The sequence below is a fragment of the Sus scrofa genome, chromosome 6 (genome assembly GCF_054392235.1).
Source record: "Sus scrofa isolate SSC_HxYL_T2T_F1_AM1 chromosome 6, Sscrofa_HxYL_maternal_Yorkshire_Landrace_v2.0, whole genome shotgun sequence".
Lineage (NCBI taxonomy): Eukaryota > Metazoa > Chordata > Mammalia > Artiodactyla > Suidae > Sus > Sus scrofa.
Window position 1 is genome coordinate 33,124,069 of NC_139388.1, and position 20,159 is coordinate 33,144,227.

Sequence of the window (20,159 nt, forward strand, 5' to 3'; positions counted from 1 at the left end):
ATTAAGGATTATTTAAAGAACACTGGAAATTGTTGAGAAAGCACAGAGAAAACTCCTTGTTAATCACTGCTGCTAGTTAGATGTGCTTCAAGTATACTGAGGCCTCAGGGACCAGCTCAGAGAATAGCTGGTTTAGTGATAAATTTAGAGTTACTGCTCACGGCTCCAGAATGTTCTGTCTCCTGCTCCCTAGATCATGCTGCACTCTTCATGAGCTGTGTAGACAGACAGGATGGTATTTCCGTGTCTGCTGTTCTGTGGGATAAATGAGGTATAGAAACTAGAAATCCTAAATGGGACCCCTGACAGTCTCAATGATAAGCCATAGTGGTGTCACCTCACTCTGCTCTGTCACTTTATGGTTACACATCTCACATGCGCACTCTGCGAAGCAGGACAGTCCTGCTGTGTTCTCTTAGTAAAGCCATTTCCCCATATTTGCACTTGACTCATTCATTTTTCTTCCCCGTATTTCCTCAAACTTACTACATCCCCTCTCCCGTTTCCTGAATTCTAGGTCAGGCAGGATAAGGCAGATACTGCTGCAGTAACAAATAACCTGCAAATCTCAGGATCTCCGCCCAACAATATTTCTTGTTCATTTTACACATTGTTTATGGGTTGGCAGAGAGTTGATACCCTTTAGAGCAGTAACTCAGGGGTCCTAGCAGCCATCAGGTTCTGGAAGGAAATGGAATATTCTAGAGGGTCTGGCACTGGCAATGAAATGCACCAGGTTAGAAGTGGCAGCCAACATTTTTCAGGGAACAGGAACAGTCACTATTTCATCCAGTATGAGAAGGCCCAGAAGTGTAATCTCACCTTAGGCCCAAAAAGCTGGCGGGTGGGGAGGGATTGGGAACCATTTGGTAAACAGCCCCAGGGACTGGCACACGCTGTTTTAGCTGGTGAGGCATTTTATATTTTTCTGAGAGAAACTGAAGTGCCCTCCACATTGCCCTCCCAACGGCCCCCCTCAAACTCAGTCATCTGCCTTTTATCAAATTTATAATCTTATCTGAATGTATATCTGTTTTCCCCTTCCAGTCTATTCCAGTATAAGAAGGCTCTTTTTTCCTAACCAGATGGTTGTCAGAAACAAATTTTGAGCATATACAGTGGTGTCCTAATAATGTTCTGCAATTAGCTCTCTCAGGAAAAAAAAAAAATTAGCCTTGATATTTAGTGTTTCCTGGTACCTGTGATATAAATATATACCTATATAATATTTATATCTTAAACGTCCATATATATTTAATACATATTTATAATTAAAGACTATAAGGATATTCACCATATTGTTATTTAAGTCAATTAAAAACTGGAATTCCCTGATGGCTTAGTGGTTAAGTATCTGGTGTTGTCACAACTGCTGTGGCGCAGGTTCAATCCCTGGTCCAGGAACTTCCACATGTAGTGGGCACAGCCAAAAAAAGGGAGGGGTAATATCGAAACATGTGTCTTTCCCTGTGGCCTGTTATCACTAAGAAAGCTGACTCAGTTCATCCGAAGAAAGGAGGAGCCTGTAACCTAACAACTTTGGATGTTGAAATCTTGGCTGTTGGTCACATGTCATTTTTCACACCATCTTTAAATAGACATAAACTAAGAATGATCCTCACTTAATATCTACTTGTTAATGAGGGATATTAAGATAAAAACATAAATAAAATAAAATAATTAGAAACTGAAAACCACCAAAATGCCCAATAGGAGACCAGACGGGGAAAGGGTACATTCATGTGATGAAACACTAATGCAACACACTTTAGAAGGATTTTTATAATGTTTTATGGAAAACACTCTGTAGCAAACTACTGCTACACAAGAAATCAGTAACAAGATATTGAGACAATAGGATCATAATTTCATAAAAAGAAAAAATATATGTATTTAAATACAGAAAAGAAGATTTGGAAAAAAAATATTGCCAAAAGTTTATAGCAGTTATCTTTATGTAACTTGGGTGTAATTTTAATTTTCTGCTTTAGACATCTGTATATTTTTCAAATTCTCCAAAATAAATATAAAACACTTTTTAAATCAGAAGAGACTGTCACTTTTGAGAATCCTTAATTTTACAGCATCTGTTGTATATATCAGGAGATTCTTTTTAATAACCCTAAATTTTCAAATATTTTCTAGACAACTTCTGGTACTATATAAATCTGATTTGGAATGTTGCCCAATGCTCTAGGAAATTTTGATTTTACCATAATAAACACAAATAACAATAACTGGCTAATTTTGTCATTATCTACAAAAAAAATGCAAGAGCGAAAATTCCCAAACATAAATGCCCTCTCTTTTAAAGTAATTAGATTAGTGCCTGACACATAAAAAGGCCACATATTGTTCTTTAAATTTTTCCAGGTAACTCTGGACAAGAAATGAACATTAAATAACGTAATATTAATTCATTTTGTCAAACAAGTTCACTTTCCATTTGGGACAGAAACATGGAGAGCATCAGATATCACACGATAATTTGGAACAGCCGTTGGCAGATCTTCAAATATGTTAGAATTTTTTTGTTGTTGTTTAATCCCATTAAAGTTTTTCCAGGGAGTATACAGTCATGCAATTATATAAGTAGTTGTCTGGTTACATAATACATTTCTTAAGATCAACAAAAGATTGTATGACATAAAGGACAATTATGAAGTTTAATAAGTTGTAAGAAAGGTGTTCTTTTTAATTGAAGTATAGCTGATTTACAATGATGTATCAGTTTCAGGCACACAACACAGTAATTCAGATTTTTTTTTTCAGATTCTTTTCCCTTATAGGCTATTACAAGATATTGAATATATAGGTCCCTGTGCTATACAGTAGGTCCTTGTTGGTCATTTATTTTATATCTAGTAGTGTGTACATGTTCATCCCAAACTCCTAATTTATCCCCCTCCTCCTCTTCCCTCTGGTAACCCTAGGTTTGTTTTCTGTGTCTGTGAGTCTATTTCTCTTTTGTAGACTGGAAAGATATTTTAGATATAAAGTACATGCATGCCAGGCCCTTATCAATGGCTAAAAGATACAGAATGTTAGGTCCTCTGGAAAATAAGCTTTATTTAGTACCTATTTTAAACCATTATATAAAAATTCTACTTCTTCCTCTGATATCAAGGGATGAGTCTGAAAGAACTTCATCACACAGGGAAGTCAGACACGGTGCTAAATGAATAAGATACCAGTTTCCAGGAAACCCACCTAAATGAAGCCCAATGGAACTCAACCTTCAGTAGAATGAAACAAAATTTAAAATCTTCAAATGATCCCAGCATTTAAGTGCTAGGAAACTGATTTCATAGGAGGATATTTCTAATCTGGCTGATAATAGATCTTGATGGTTAGTGCTTTATATTTTGCACTCCACAGAAATTCACACTGTATTAGTCATAATATGTTCTATATGATTTTCACTGTAAATTGCTTATGACTTGGCAGCCATCCCAAGACAAAGGAGCTAGACACTTACTTGGCCCAGCCCCCAGCTGCAAGATGCTGAGGCAGGCGCTGTTCTCAAGTCACTGCCCAGACCCTGCTACAGCTCCCACAAGGAGTCTTGCAACAACATGTCGTGTGCTACAAAGTGACACACAACGTGTGTGCATTCATTCCTGCGATAGCTCATTTTTGGTTCTTTTATTTAAAATTTTACTGAATATCAGGAGTTCCCATGATGGTGCAGGGGATACAAATTCAATTAGTATCCAACAGGATGCGGGTTCAATCCCTGGCCTCGCTCAGTGGGTCAGAGATCCAGCATTGCCATGAGCTGTAGTGTGGGTCACAGATGCGGCTCAGATCCTGCGTTGCTGTGGCTGTGGTTTAGGCCAGCAGCTGTAGCTCCAATTCAACCCCCGGGGGGACTTTCCATATGCCACAGGTGTGGCCCTAAAATTTAAAAAAAAAAATTTTTAAGCAAAAAAAAAAAAAATTTAAATTTACTGAATGTCCATTTGTACCGAACACTGTATAAAGTGCCATAGATATAATAATAAAAAACAAGTTAGGTCCTATTTTATAGCCATCTCATAGTCTAAGAGTATAAACAGAAATAAGAATCAGGAGTTAGAAATCTAAGACCTCTCACAATAGAAGTATGAATACACTACTATGGGAGCAGGGAATGAATTCCTAGGGAGGAAGTCTGGGACATTCTTATTTACTGAACACATATTTATTGAGAACATACTACTTGCAAAGCACCAGGTGCTGGGAATACAGAGAAAGCAAAACTTCTCTACGTTCTCTGGGAGCTCATGGGTATACATATGTAGTATATGTGGCTCATTCTATATGCAGTGTTTTACTTATTTATTTAGTATTTACTTATTTATTTAGCAAAATACATTTATTTCAAATTTTCAATTGTCTATGGTGGTATTACCATGTATTGATGTATTTGAGATGGCGATACATGCCATGGAGAGAAACAAATCCAAATAAGCAGGATAGGCGTGCCAGCGGGGGCGGGGGAATGTCGCTATTTTACCCAGGATGGCCTCTGCTAAGGTGACATCAGGAAGGTAAGAAATGAGCATACACGCCCTACAGATACCTGGGAGGAAAAGAGAGCGCCAGGCTGAGCCAACATGAAGTGCAAAGGCCTCGAGGCAAGAGTGTACTTGGTTTATTCTAGGAAGAGCAAGAAGGCCAGAGTGGGAAGAGGAGGGGGTGGGGAGAAGCCAGAGAGGAGGGAGGGAGGCCGCCGGGATCTGGATCTTGTCCTGCTCTCTAAGTGATGCCAATGGCCTAGGCTTCTCCTCTGAATAAGATGGGAAGCCATCGAAGGGCTTTGAGCAAGAAAGTCTAACGACCTGATTTATGTTTTAATACCACAGATGCCGTGTTCAAACAGATGGGAGGTGAGGACAGAAGTGAGGAGTTGCAATTATTGGAGAAAGAGCTGGGGGGAGCTTTGGCCAAAGTGGACATAGCAGAGGAACCGAGGAGAAGGCAGGTTGTTAACGTATTCTGAAAGCTGCCCAAGTGGGATTTTCTGTAATCTTCACAGGACAGCGGGTATTTAAGCAAGGTCTGTAAGGTGAGTAGACACTAGCCAGACAGAAAAGGGGATGAGGGGACCTGAGGCCCTGGGAACAGCAGGCATGGAAGCATCACAGGATGAAGGGGCACTTCGGAGCCAAGATGTAGCAAGAAAGTCTGTGTGACAGGTGTTTGAGGCTGGACGCTGAGTTAGGCAACAGGCGGAGACTAGACCAGAGAGGTAGTCTCGGACCATACAGTCCGTGACCTGGTGGGATATGCCGAGGAGTCTGAACTTTACCTTAGAGGCAAGAGAGACCCAACCAAATGTACAAAGCGAGGAGTACTCGGTCTGCCGTATTTGTAGGAACACAATTCTGCTGGCACTGGGGTGGGCGCAAGGAATGCCCACTAGTGACTAGTAAGACTGTCCTGGTTGCGAATTCCCTTTGTGGCTCAGTGGTTAATGATCCCGACTAGGACCCAAAAGGATGCGGGTTCGATTCCTGGCCTTGCTCAGTGGGTTAAAGATCTGGCGTTGCCCTGAGCTGTGGTATATGTAGGTCACAGGCGAGGCTCAGATCCCGCATTGCTGTGTCTGTGGTGTAGGCTGGCAGCTGCAGCTCCAATTCAACTCCTAGCCCGGGAACTTCCATGTGCCTCAGGTGTGGCCCTGAAAAAGCAAAAAAATAAAAAATGAATTAAAAATCCAGGAATAATGGTATGTATCTACCTTAAGCACTCCAAGCCTGGAGAAGAGTAGCTGCTGACCACAGATCTGTGGAAGGAACAGAATGAGGCTGCTGGGGGGGAGGATGAAACGTGACAGTGTTCATAAAACACTGAGCACAGTCCCTGGCACACTGAAAGAGTCAATAAACAGACCCGGTATGGAGGCTGCAGAAAGTCTTGTTTTCATGACTGGCAGCTGGGTTGACATTCCTGTGGCTAGGACCTGTTTAAAGGACCCAATGTCAAGTCTAGACTTTCTATTTATTCGTGTCATTAAAAAGTATTTTCACTTCATCTTTGATGAGAAGAGATTTACTTTACTAAGGATTGGTTGAAGCACTTCCTTATTATATGATGCACTTAAAGTGATTAGATATTGGTATCAGGTTTGCTGTGGGTCTTAGCAAGATAAAAGTGAAGCCTTGATAGCTGTTCTGTTTGCTTTGGAGTCTCCTTTGGCGGCTCAGCATATGACTGGCTCAGAGTATCTGGGCTAACTGTGGCGTTTAATTCTTCATGCACTATTTAGCCATACAAAAGCTGAAATGAATAGTTGCAAATGATGCAACTGACAAGGGGGCTTCACCTCCAAAATATACAAACAATTCATGCAACTCAACAACAAGAAAGCAAACATCCCAACTGAAAAATGGGCAGAAGACCTAAATAAACATTTCTCCAAAGAAGACATATGGATGGCCAGGAGGCACATGACAAAATGCTCAGCATCACTAATTATTAGAGAAATGCAAATCAAAACTACAGTGAGGTAACACACTGGTCAGAATGGCCATGATTAATAAGTCTACAAATAAAAAATACTGGAGAGTGTATGGAGAAAAGGGAACCCTCCCACACTGTTGGTGGGAATGGAAATTGGTACAACCACTCTGGAAAACAGTATGGAGGTTCCTCAGGAAACTAAATATAGAACTGCCATATGATCCAGCTATCCCACTCATGAGCACATATCTGGACAAAACTTTCACTGAAAAAGATACATGCACCCCTATGTTCACTGCAGCACTGTTCACAATAGCCAAGACATGGAAACAACCTAAATGTCCATCAACAGATGAATAAATTAAGATGTGGTACATAGACAAAATGAAATACTATTCAGCCGTAAAAAAGACCAAAAGAATGCCATTTGCGGTAACATGGATGCAACTAGAGATTCTCATACTAAATGAGCTAAGTCAGAAAGAGACAAATACCATAGGATATCACTTACTGTGGAATCTAAAATATGACACAAATGAACCTATCTACAAAACAGAAACAGACTCACTGACATAGAGGACTCGTGGTTGCCAAGGGGGAGGGGAAGAGAGTGGGATGGACTGGGAGTTTGGGGTTAGTAGATGCAAACTATTACATTTATAATGGATAAGCAATGAGGTCCCACTCTATAGCACAGGGAACTATATCTAATCTCTTATGGCAAAACATGACAGAACATGAGAAAAAAAAGTATATATATATATATATATATATGACTGGGTCACTTTAATGCACAGTAGAAAAAGACACAACATTGTGTTTTTTAAAATGTTTTTTAAAACATTTACAATGTTTTTTAAAAACTGAAATGGCTCAACAGTTGCTATACAACAACATGTGTTATCATGTACCAGAAAGCTTTCATCTATGAAACTATTAGCATGGTTTTAAGAACTGATTGCATTTGGAGGGAGTTGACCTGTTTCAAGGATACTTTTTTTATTTTTTTATCTTTTTTTTGCTATTTCTTGGGCCGCTCCTGTGGCACATGGAGGTTCCCAGGCTAGGGGTTAAATCGGAGCTGTAGCCACCAGCCTACACCAGAGCCACAGCAATGCGGGATCCGAGCCGCGTCTGCAACCTACACCACAGCTCACGGCAACGCCGGATCGTTAACCCACTGAGCAAGCGCAGGGACCGAACCCGCAACCTCATGGTTCCTAGTCGGATTCGTTAACCACTGCGCCACGACAGGAACTCCATGCACTTTTTTAAAATTATTTTTTCCCTGATTACAAAGGAATACATGTTTAGTTAGATAATTGGAAAACTAGAAAAGCTCCAAAGAGAAAACTCTACCATTCTGGCGTATAACATTTCGGTATAAATCCTACAGATTTTTCTAGAGGCCACCACCCTAGGGAGGACGGTATGTGTGTAAAATACGATTTGAATCGTACCAAATATTATTATATGTCTTGCTTTTTAAATGCACTAATGCATGCATTAATCCATTCATGCATTCAAGCAAACTATTAAATACCAGTGGGTACCAGATGCTATATACAGTATGGAGGACCAGGGAGACGAGTCTGCAAAGTAATCATTACAACAACCTGGGATAATTCAGGTACCAAAGAAGTACTACAGGTGCACAGGAGGGGGAGCAGAGACAACCCTCTGGGCTGCAACAGTGTCAGGGAAGTATCCTACAGGAGATGACATGTGAGCTGTTACTACCAGGTAAGCCAGTTCACCAAGGGAGGGAGACAGAGGGGTTGTAGCAGGATGGCCCAAAATGTAAAACTGCACAGCTAGTCAGAGGAGGTACCGCCAAAATCCAATGTGGGCAAAAAGGTGAGGGAGTAGGGGAGATGAGGCTGGAAATGCAGGAACCCAGCAACAGACAGCCACCGTGGGTTTGAGGCTGAGGAGGCTGAGATTTTTTGTTAAAACAAAACACACAAACAAAAAGGTATACTGCCGAGTGAAGAATTAGGAAAGAGGGGAAAGAAGAAAACTAGAGAGATCCATAAAAGGACTGATCAGGTGAAAAGTAGTGAAGTTCTAAGGACAACGGAGATGACGGGCGATGCCCTGGAACTGAGAGGCACTGGCAGTCAGGAGACCTGGGCTGTGGATGGGTAAGTCACCCCTTCCTCTTTCTCTCCATGGTTACTGCGAATCAGTATATGCATGACAAGCATATGCTGGGTGTGGAAGAAACCAAGATGATGGGGCCCCATACTTACACTCCGAGAACTAGCATTTTAGTGGCAAAGAAGGGTAAATGGAACTATTTCCTGCCCAGCATGCCTTCCTCTCCTTCCACAGGGCTCCCATTTTCCTTTGGGAAAACCATCCATCTCTGAGTCACAGCCCACGCAGTGGGACTGGGAATGGGCATATTCCAACCTTACCCCACAAGTGGGTGCATGAACTGGGCCAGACAAACAGGAGCAGCTCACCCCTCTGAACACAATGACTGGTTGGCACATAACTGAAACCAGGCCAGTGAGACCACGCCTGGGAGCATTAGAACCAGAACAAAAGCAATCACTGGCTTCTTTTAAGATCCCATGGGCTACAAACCACGTCACCCCCTGGCCTGGCAGAGTTCTCCTGTACCGTCAGGTGAGACCCTATAGAGCAGGAAGTCACACAGAGAAAAGCCAGGCCAAGAAGCAGAGGAAAACAGTCATCAGAGGGCCTCTTTGGAAACTGGATTCCGCCACATACTCCTTGACATCGAAGTCAGTAAATTCTCTTTTTTGCCACAGTGAGTTTGCGTGTGATCCTGCTGCTTGTAATTGAAAGAGTGCTGAATAATTCAGGAAGAGAGAGAGAGAACCCCATCGCTGCAATACAGTGTGATGGGCACACTGGAGGCACTTATAAGGTACACGTCACACAGCAGAGAGGGCCACCAACTCTACTTGTAGGTAAGGTGGGTAGTAGAAACGTTCGTAAGCATGGCGATGTTTGGAGAATGAACCATCTGGCAACAGGATAAGGGGCCAAAGAATACTGTATGCAGAAGAAACAGGATGAGCAGAGGCAAGGAAGTAGGGAAAAAAGTCCGCTGTGCTAAAGCACTAAGTTCACAGCAGGAAGCAGACTGTGCAGGAGTTTATATATTCTGGGAGTGATGAGGAGTCACTGGAGGACCACATCAGACCCTTTCACCTCTCATTAAACCTCCCCAGACCACAGTTGCTGGCTTCATAGGTAAAAATAACATCGATCAGGAAAAAAAAAAAAAAAATGCAAATTGACAAAAATATTAAAAGACCTTACCTGCTGATAGAATTCATCATCTTTGGGGGTCAGATAAGGAAGCCAAGTGTCTTCCAGCTCTTCAAGAAGCCTCAGTTTCTGTTGAAAAATAATGGTGATTATAGGTGACTGAATATAAAACGATCCAAAACAGAAAACAATGCCTATTTTTCCAGTAAGAGAATACCCCCCAAAACTCAGCTTGAATGTATGAACTTTTCGAGTGAGAAATTAGTTGAAAGTCAACTACAGAATGTATTCATTTAACTACACACATTTAAATTATGCATCATAAAAATATTAACGTAAAAATACTTTATCCGCTCTCGCATTTCATGAAGCAATTTGCTTCACTCTTGACTTGGACCTTTAACATCAGGATCTTTTTTTTTCAATCACGAGAGGCACCTTTTGAGTCACTCGATATAGTTTTTTCGGAACAAGTCTTCCTGTCTGTATAACCTGCTTGAGACACAGCAGTTTCTGAATCCGATCTATCACTAGAAACATCAAACAAGCCACAAGTATCCTGTATGCATAACGCCGGGGTGTTTGGAGTATTTATTCATCCTGTAAACACTTATTTGAGGTCACATCCACCTACAAATTACTTTTTTAAAGTGATCGTTCATCTCTAGAATAATTCCTAAATCGATGTTGAGCATCTCTGCTTCTTTTCCAATTTGATGAAGAAATCTTACTAGCACTGCCTGAGGCCATTTCAAGATACTCTACCTTCCAAAGAGTACCGTGCTGTTCAAACAAAGTAACTAAGAGAGGACCCCATATTATAAAGTACTTTATAAGGAACCAATACATAAATACATATAAGGTGACCGCCCCCTCCTTCTAAGGGATTTTTTTTTTTTCAAAGAATATCCAACCTTATATCCAAGCATATATGATGTGTATGTATGTGTGTGTCTGTGTGTGGTACATAACTGGCGGATATGTACGTATATAGACACACACACACACAGAAATTATCCATGTACTATAGAAATTTTCTAAAAGAAAAAAAAAAACAGAAAAGGCAGAAACAATTGATTTTCAAATAAAACTGCAAGACAATGCATAGCCAGTCTGTTATCAGCCACTGAGGCATTTTTCTAAGAATTAGAAAATAGTGTGCCTTACTCTAGATCGATGCAGCCCTATTTCCCAGTGTGACATGGAGAATGCACATTAGATTTTAGCCATTACCTGCTCCATGGGCACTGTGTTTATGCAATGAACAACCTGTTCAACCAGACATGGTGAGCCTGAGTATCATCCTCCCCCATCTCTGGGCAGCCTTCTCTCACCACCCCATCACAGAGTAGTCCACAGCAAACATTCTTTTGGGGAAAACTCAAGTTTGTTTCTGGATCTTTTGTACAATTATCCAAAGTACATAAAGAAAAAAGGGAATAGAACAAGAGCAACCAGTTTACCTAAGAGCAGCAAAAGAATAAATTTTACTCTCTAGCAAAATTGTAGTCTGTTTATTTAACGAGAGCTTTTTGTCTAAAGATACTTTCTCATCTGTACTAAGACTGGCTTACCAGTTAAACTATGAAGAGTTTTCCTTTATGAAGGACCTATAATATGAATACAAATCACTGGTTTAGATAAATCATTGGTTAAGGAGTTGATCTGTTTTCAACATTAGCCATTATTGGGGACATAGAAAGAACTAATGCTATTTCCACGCCTATACTTGCACATTTATACGCTCCATCAAGAATTTAATCAAAATCTATGCCTCAGTTTTCACTTCAAGCTCAGGAAAGCCTGCATTTTCCTATGAATCTTTTACAAGTCCTTTCTACAGACAGAATATTTAAATGACCCCCCAAAAAAAAAAGTTTTAACCCACTGTTAAAAGCTCTGAATAATTGAAATGTGCATGATATCTCAGACCTTGAAATCACTCCACCTTACAAATACCCTTAAAATCTCTTCAGGAAGAGTCCACAAAGCTAATCTGTAGATAAAAAGGAGCACAAAGGTCCAGGTTCTCATTAGGAATCACACATTCTGCCTTGCCAGATTAAACAGTAAGAGACTGTCCCACAGATGAGCATGCGCCAAGGGAGGCTGAAATTCTGTTTATAATTAATAGTTCAGCTAAATTATTATCATTTAAGATAACTACTTAGCTCAGTTGAGGTCCAGGGTAGCAGATAGATATAAAGCATTAGAACTTGGAAGGCCATATCGAAAGGATAAAATTCTACAAGAATGTTCCCACCATAGAGCAAGCAGACTATACGTGGTCTTCCTCCACTGGGAATTTTAATTTTAATACTGGGAGCATTGTTATCTCTCTAAGACATCAAAGAACAGGGTCAGGAAGTCACTAAACTTAAGGCCACACAGATGAAATCTGCTCTGTACGTCAACCATCACAACTTGCAATTCTACCAATGAACTAACCAGATCAATTATAAATAACAATACCCACCAACTTAAAAAGAACGTTTGGTTATATGTACTTTGGGGAAATCAACCAGGGATGATTATTAGGTTAAAATGGTAGCTCATGAACATAATGCATTTCTTTTTTTTTTTTTTTTTTTTTTTTTTTTGGCTATTTCTTGGGCCGCTCCCGCGGCATATGGAGGTTCCCAGGCTAGGGGTCGAATCAGAGCTGTAGCCACCGGCCTACGCCAGAGCCACAGCAACGCGGGATCCGAGCCGCGTCTGCAACCTACACCACAGCTCACGGCAACGCCGGATCGTTAACCCACTGAGCAAGGGCAGGGACCGAACCCGCAACCTCATGGTTCCTAGTCGGATTCGCTAACCACTGCACCACAACGGGAACTCCCATAATGCATTTCTTCACAATTAACACTGTTTTATAAAAAGGCCAAGTCGCTCTGGGCGTGCCGAGGGAGAAACAAGCCCTCTCAAACTCAGGAGGGCAAGAGCACAGTTTCAAAGCAGAGCAAGTGGCAGCACGAGAAAATTCCCAGGCCAGGGACTGCATCTGAGCCACAGCAGTGACAACATCAAATCCTTAACCACGAGGCCACCTGAGAACTCCTGACGGCTCTTATTCTTTATCCATTTTTCATATTCTACATAATTTTTAAACTATGTATCCCATTTTGCAAGGTTCAGTGAAAATTTAATTTTGTTGCCTGAGTCATCAAAACACAATCACAAATAAAGGCTTATGCATGTTAGTATAAAAATAATCACCTGTTTTCTTGAAGGTTTCAAATAATAAGTGGGAAAACTGACCTAAGTGTTTAAGGACCCAGTCTTTAAGCAGGTCATGAGTGAATAAGGAAAACCTCCCTGAGGAGTTCCCATCACAGCACAGTGGTTAACAAATCCGACTAGGAACCATGAGATTGTGGGTTCGATCCCTGGCCTTGCTCAGTGGGTTAAGGATCCGGCGTTGCCGTGAGCTGTGGTATAGGTCACAGACGTGGCTTGGATCCTGCATTGCTGTGGCTCTGGCGTAGGCCAGCAGCTACAGCTCCAATTAGACCCCTAGCCTGGGAACCTCCATATGCCGGGGGAAGCGGCCCTAGAAAAGGCAAAAAGGCCAAAAAAAAAAAAGAAAGAAAAGAAAACCTCTCTGAGGAAGACACCTCGAACCTAATACCAGAAAGATGAGTGAGAAGCAGCTAAGCCAAAAGAAGTATAAATAAATATTTCATATATCGATATGCCATATTTTCTCTAAAAAGAAAAAAAAAAGCCTATTTCAATAAAACAGCATTCGCTTTGCTATACCCACTGAAAATACAGCATGATTAAAAAAGAAAAAAAAAACAACAGAATTTGGAGAGAAGAGTAGAATTTGCATCCCAACTCTATCGCTTCCCAGATGAGGTACCACACCTGAATCAACCACTCCAAACCTCAGTTTCCTCAACTGTAAAACCCTGTTTCACAGGGTATTGTGAAGAGTAAAGAAAATTAATTGTATCTCCATGCATTTTATAAACCTTAAAGTATTCAGGTACTGGAAAAATGGCATTCAAATGGAGGGAGGGGTCTATAATAAAGCATGAGCTAGGAAACTGAACTGTTCGTTCTAACTGCAGTTCTACCAGCCTAGATATATGATTTGGGACTAGTTTCTTATCTCCCTGTGACATATAAATGAAGCAGTATATAGAGAGATCTAAGAACATTGCTAAGCACATAAGAAAAACCCTCAATACACTTTGGTAATCACTTGCTACCATCATTTACCCCTTTCTGAGGACAGTTTTATTTACTAGTTATGAATTACCTATAAATAGTCCAATGGTATAACCCATCAAATTATACTTTATGACATAGATAATACTACCTAAGAAATTCAGATATTAATTTGCCTGGGTGAACTAGAGTAGAATTGTATAAAAACTCTCCATAAAATTTTATGTATATAAAAAGCCTAGATTAACTATACCAGTGATGAAAATAAAAGTTATTGTGAAATTTTAGGACAGATGAAGAAACAATGGCCCATCCAGAAATACTAAGTGACTGGCAAGAAATTACTACTGGTCACATCTCATAATCTCATTTCCTGTATTCTACCATACAAGCCTGAGGCATGAGAAATCTTATCTTTCAAGAATTGTTCTGGAGTTCCCATCGTGGCGCAGTGGTTAACGAATCCGACTAGGAACCATGAGGTTGCGGGTTCGGTCCCTGCCCTTGCTCAGTGGGTTAACGATCCGGCGTTGCCGTGAGCTGTGGTGTAGGTTGCAGACGCGGCTCGGATCCCGCGTTGCTGTGGCTCTGGCGTAGGCCGGTGGCTACAGGTCCGATTCAACCCCTAGCCTGGGAACCTCCATATGCCGCGGGAGCAGCCCAAGAAACAGCAACAACAACAACAACAAAAAGACAAAAAAAAAAAAAAAAAAAAAAAAAAAAAAGAATTGTTCAATTTTTCACTTTAAAAAACATATATAAATGCAATCATTTTTAATAATTTTAATTAAAATCAATCTTATTTTTACCATTTAAAACCAATGCTTATAACCACTACTTTTGGACTCTTAAGTCCTGGCTGCTTTGGTAGCTCTACAATGCTTTCAAGATTTTTTCTTCGGTCTTTTTTTTTTTTAAGGTGCACCCATGGCACATGGAAGTTCCCAGGCTAGGGGTCCAATGGGAGCTATAGCTCGCCTATGCCACACCACAGCAACGCCAGATCCAAGCTGCATCTGTGACCTACACCACAGCTCATGACAACGTGGGATCCTTAATCCACTGAGTGAGGCTGGGGATCAAACTTGCATCCTCATGGATCCTAGTCAGATTTGTTACTGCTGAGACATAATGGTAACTCCACCTTTTAGTATTTCTTCTTCAGTTTCTAATAATGTGAGCCTATGCTGCAGTAGACCAAAGATCCAGCCAGCGTTAAAAAAAAAAAAAACCTCACAATCCACAAATCAGGAAGAATTCTCAGGAGTACTGTGTTTCAATAGTGGTAGAAAATACGCCCTGGACCAACTGCTCTATTCCTTCATAATAAAGCTTAAAAGTAAGACTGAAAGGATCAAATCAATCACACACTATAAGACATAGATAGAAAGACAAGGCTATAAGGCAAGATAATATGACTGATAATGAAGAGGAAAATCAATCAGTTGGAACTGGCTCCAAAATGACAGAGATGGTATAATTATAGCAGACAAGCACATTAAAAACTATAGTTCATAATTTCAAGAAGTTAGGGAAAGACTGACATGTTAATAGAGAAGAAGAAATAAATAAAATTAAATCAAACTTCCAAATAGGAAAACCACCATGTCTGAGATGAAATATATATTGGCTAAGATTCAAAGCAGATTAGATACAACCAAAGAAAAGAATAGTGAACGTGAAGATACAGCAATGAAAATTCTCCAAAAGGAAACACAGGCAAAAAATAATTATCAGAGTGTCAATGAGGACGCAGGATGTCTTTAATTATTAGTTTATTAATACACATGGTTAGAGTCACCAAAGAAGAGGAGACAGAATGGTAAAAAGAAAAATACTAGCCAAGAATTTTCCAGACTGATGAAAAATATAAATCTACAGATTCAGGTTGTTCAAATAACTCCACACACGCACACACACACACACACACACACATACACACACACACACACACACACACACACACACACATGCCATGAGGAAATAATACTAAGGCACAATGTAATCAAATTACTTAAAATCAGTATAAAAGAGAAAATCTTAAAAGCAATCAGAGAAATATAAAGAGTAGGTACAAAGGAACCGATCATAACATGAAATATCTTGTTGAAACCATGTGACCCAGAAGACAGAGAAGAAACATTCTGAATGAACCGAGAGAAAAAAAAAGTTGCCAAATTAGGTTTCTATCCTATGCCAAAATATCTTCCAAAAACAAGGCAAAATATTTTGTTCTTTTCTATGGTTGAGTGGTATAACTGTACTCTAATAAAAATAAAATTTTTAAAAAACACAAAATATTTTGTCATCCTACACACACACACACACCCCAACGCAAACTAAATTCTTTTTCAGAAGTAGAAAAGTAGAAATCCAACAACAGCATAACTTCACTCTAGGAAATGACAAAAGAAGACTATTAGGTAGAAAGAAAATGACACTAAACAAATCTGAGTCTTCACAAGGGAATGAAAAGCATCAGATATGGTAACTACATGGGAAATTTAATGAAAATAGTCCAAATGATTCAATTAAAAGGAAGACTGTCAGATTAAATTTTAAAAATCAATATCCAACTATAAACTGCCTGTAAGAAATTTACTTCAAATATAAAGAAACAAATAGGTTAAAAGTAAAAGGATGGGTACAACAATGTGAATGTACTTAATGCTATACAACTGCATGCTTTAAAATGGTCAAAAGAGTAATTTTATGTTATGAAAATTTTATGATAAAAAAGACTTTTTAAACTAAAAGGATAAATAATATTTATCAAAGTAATTCTGACCAAAAGAAAATTGAAGTAGCTATATTGATATCAGACAAAACAGATCTCAGAGCAAAAAAGGAGATGAATCCTACTTCAAGTGCAAAGACAGCAGTATAAAACTTCAAGGAACATGAAAAATCAAGGAAATACGACACCATCAAAGGAAAGCAATAATTTCCCAATACCTGTCTCCAAAGACATGGAGATCTCTGATTTGCGCAATAAAGAATTCAAAATAGTCGATTTAAGAAAGGTCAACAAGCTACAAGAACACACAGAAAGACAATTCAAAGAAGTTAGGGAAACAATTCACAAACAAAATGGAGTCCAAGGAGGCAAAGAGAGGAGAAGGAGGCTGAAAGTATATTTAAAGAAAAAATATCTGAGAACTTCCCAAATAGGGATGGACTTGGCCATCCAAATTCATAATGCTCATAGGTCCCCAAACAAATTCAACTCAAAAAGATCTAACTCAAAATGAATTATAACAGGGAGTTCCCACTGTGGTTCAATGGCTTATGAACCCCACTGGTATCCCTGAGGATGCCAGTTCAACCCCTGGCCTTGCTCAGTGGCTTAAGGATCCAGCATTGCCGTGAGCTGTGGTGTAGGATGCAGATGCAGCTCAGATCCCACATTGCTATGGCTGTGGTGTAGGCTGACATCTGGAGCTCCTGTTGGACCCCTGGCCTCAGAACTTCCATATGCTTTGGGTGCAGCTCTAAAAAGAAAAAGAAAAAAATTATAGCAAAACTGTCAAAAATCAAAGACAAAGAGAGAAATCTTAAAAGCAACAAGAGAAGCCTATAACCTAGAAAGAAGCACCCACAAAGCTGTTGGATTTTCTCAATAGAAACTTTATAGACCAGGAGAGAGTGGGATGATATATTCAAGGAACTGAAAGAAAAAAGAAAAAAAAAAAAAAAACGGCCAACCAAGAATACCAAGAATATTTTATCTGGCGAAGTTGTCCTTCAAAAATGGACAAAAAATAAAGACTTTCCCAGACAAACAAATGCTGAAGAAATTCACCTTCACTAGATCTACTTTACAAGAAATGCTGAAACGAACTCTTTAAGCTGAAATAAAAGGACACTAAATTAGTAACACAAAAATATACAAAAATATACAACACACTGGTAAAGTAAATAGTAAAATTTAGAACTCTAACATTGTAAAACGATGATGTGCTAGCCACTTATCTCTAGTAAACAGACTAAAATAGTTCAGTAAAAAATAAAAATATTTTTAAAACTATAGCTACAATAATTTATTAATGAATACACAATATAAAGAGAAGCTATTATGACATCAGAAACATAAAAGGTGAGGAATCCAAGGGTAGTTTCTGTATGCAACTGAAGATAAGTTATCAGCATAAGAAAGATTGTTACAGCTATGTTGTTGTTTTTTTTTTGTCTTTTGTCTTTTGTCTTTTTGTTGTTGTTGTTGTTATTGTTGCTATTTCTTGGGCCGCTCCCACGGCATATGGAGGTTCCCAGGCTAGGGGTCAAATCAGAGCTGCAGCTGTCTGCCTACACCACAGCCACAGCAATAATGGATCCAAGCCACATCTGCAACCTACACCATAGCTTGCAGCAATGCAGGATCCTTAACCCACTGAACAAGGCCAGGGGATGGAACCCACATCCTCGCAGAGACAATGTTGGGTCCTTAACCTGCTGAGTCACAATAGGAACTCCTACAAGATGTTTTATGTAAGCCTCATGTGAACCATAAAGCCAAAACCTACAGTAGAAACACAAAACTAAAGAGAAGGGAATCCTTTACAGAAATTAAAGGGAATCACCATTACAGAAAATCATCAATTCACAAAGGAAGACAGCAAGACAGGAAGAAAAGAACAAAGGAACTACAAAACAGCCACAAAACAATCAAAAGATGATGTAAGTCCCTTCCTGTTAATAATCATTCTTAGGGTAAATGGATTAAATTCTCCAAACAAGAGACACAGAGTGGCTGAAAGGATTGTTAAAAAAAAAAAAAATACACAACTTTATGCTGCCTACAGAGATTCACTTAAGATTTAAAAACACACAAAGTAAAAGGATGGGAAAAGATACTCTATGCAAGCGGAAACTAAAAGAGAGCAGGCGTAAATATACTTAATGAAAAAAGACTTTAACTCCAAAGCAACAACATGAGATAAAAAAGATCATCATATAATGATAGAGGGGTCAATTCATAAAGAGGATATAACAATCATGAATATATATATACACCCAACATTGGAATATCTAAATATAATAAGCCAATACAGTCATCCCTTAGTATCCACAGGAGACTGGTTCCAGAACCCATCTCAGAAACCAAAATCCAAGTATCCCCAAGTCCCATAGTTGGCCCTCTGTATCCATGGGTTCCATATCCACGGATTCAACCAATTGCAGATCACAAATACAGTAATGGAGCCATGACTGGTTGAATCTGTGGATGCAGAACCTGTGGCTATAGAGGGCTGACTGTATATTTATTGAAAAAAAATCTATGTAAAAGTAGACCTGTGCAGTTCAAACCCATATGGCTTAAAGGTCAGCTATACTAATAGATATGAAGAGAAAAACAGAAAAGTCAAAAATAGTGGGGGGGAGAGAGGATTAAGATGGCAGAATAGAAGGACTGGAGCTCAACTTCTCTCCTAAAAACAACAAAATTCACAACTAAAGGCTGAGCAATCTCAACCCAAATGGACCAGAAACCTTAAAAAAGATACCCTACTCCAGAAGAAAAAGAGGAGGCCACATCAAGAGGTAGGAGGGGCGATTTCACGATATAAACAACCCCATACCTCCAGGGTGGGAAGCTCCACAGACTGAAAACTAACTGCTTCACAGAAACTCACCTACAGGAGTGAGAGTTCTAAGCCCCACATCAAATCCTGCATGCAGGGAACTGGCAGTGGGAGAAAGAGCCCCTGGAGCATCTGGCATTGAAGGCCGGTGGGGCTTGTGCACAGGAGCTCCACAGGACTGGGGGAAACGGAGACCCCATTCTTAAAAGGCACACACGGACTTTCACGTGCACTGGGTCCCAGGGCAGATCGAGGTCTCCATGGAATCTGGGTCAAACCTGACTGCAGTTCTTGGAGGACATCCTGGGAAAACGGGTGAATGTGGCTTGTTGTGAGGGACGGACATTGAAAGCAAAGCTCTCAGGAATATTCAGCAGCTGTGCCTTTCTCTGGAGGTGGCCATTTTGGGAAAATCTGGCCCTACCCATCAGTCAGTGCTGAGAAGCCCCAGGGCAAACAACAATCCAGGTGGGATCACAGTTCGCCCCTCAGTAAACAGGCTGCCTAAAGACCCCTCAGGCCACAGCTGCCCCTAATCCTATCCAGAGACTAAGCCCCACCCACCAGAGGGATTAGAATCAGCTCCACCTACCAGGGGGCAGGCATCAGCCCCTCCCATCAGGAAGCCTACACCAAGCCCCCATACTGACTTCAGCCACAAGGGGGGCAGACACCAGAAGTATGAGAGGCTACAACTCTATTATCTGT

General features: G+C 40.1%; 1 protein-coding gene across 5 annotated transcripts in view; it reads right to left on the reverse strand.

The window, feature by feature from the left end:
- FTO (FTO alpha-ketoglutarate dependent dioxygenase) overlaps window positions 1-20,159 on the reverse strand; it is a 391,465-nt gene that overhangs the window by 275,188 nt on the left and 96,118 nt on the right. For all 5 annotated transcript variants that reach the window (XM_084957974.1, XM_084957973.1, NM_001112692.1 and 2 more), the window contains 1 exon segment: window positions 9,745-9,822. Coding sequence is in view for 2 of the 5 variants with exons in the window: in NM_001112692.1 (NP_001106162.1) it covers window positions 9,745-9,822 (78 nt within the window). In the remaining 3 variants the exon portion in view is untranslated.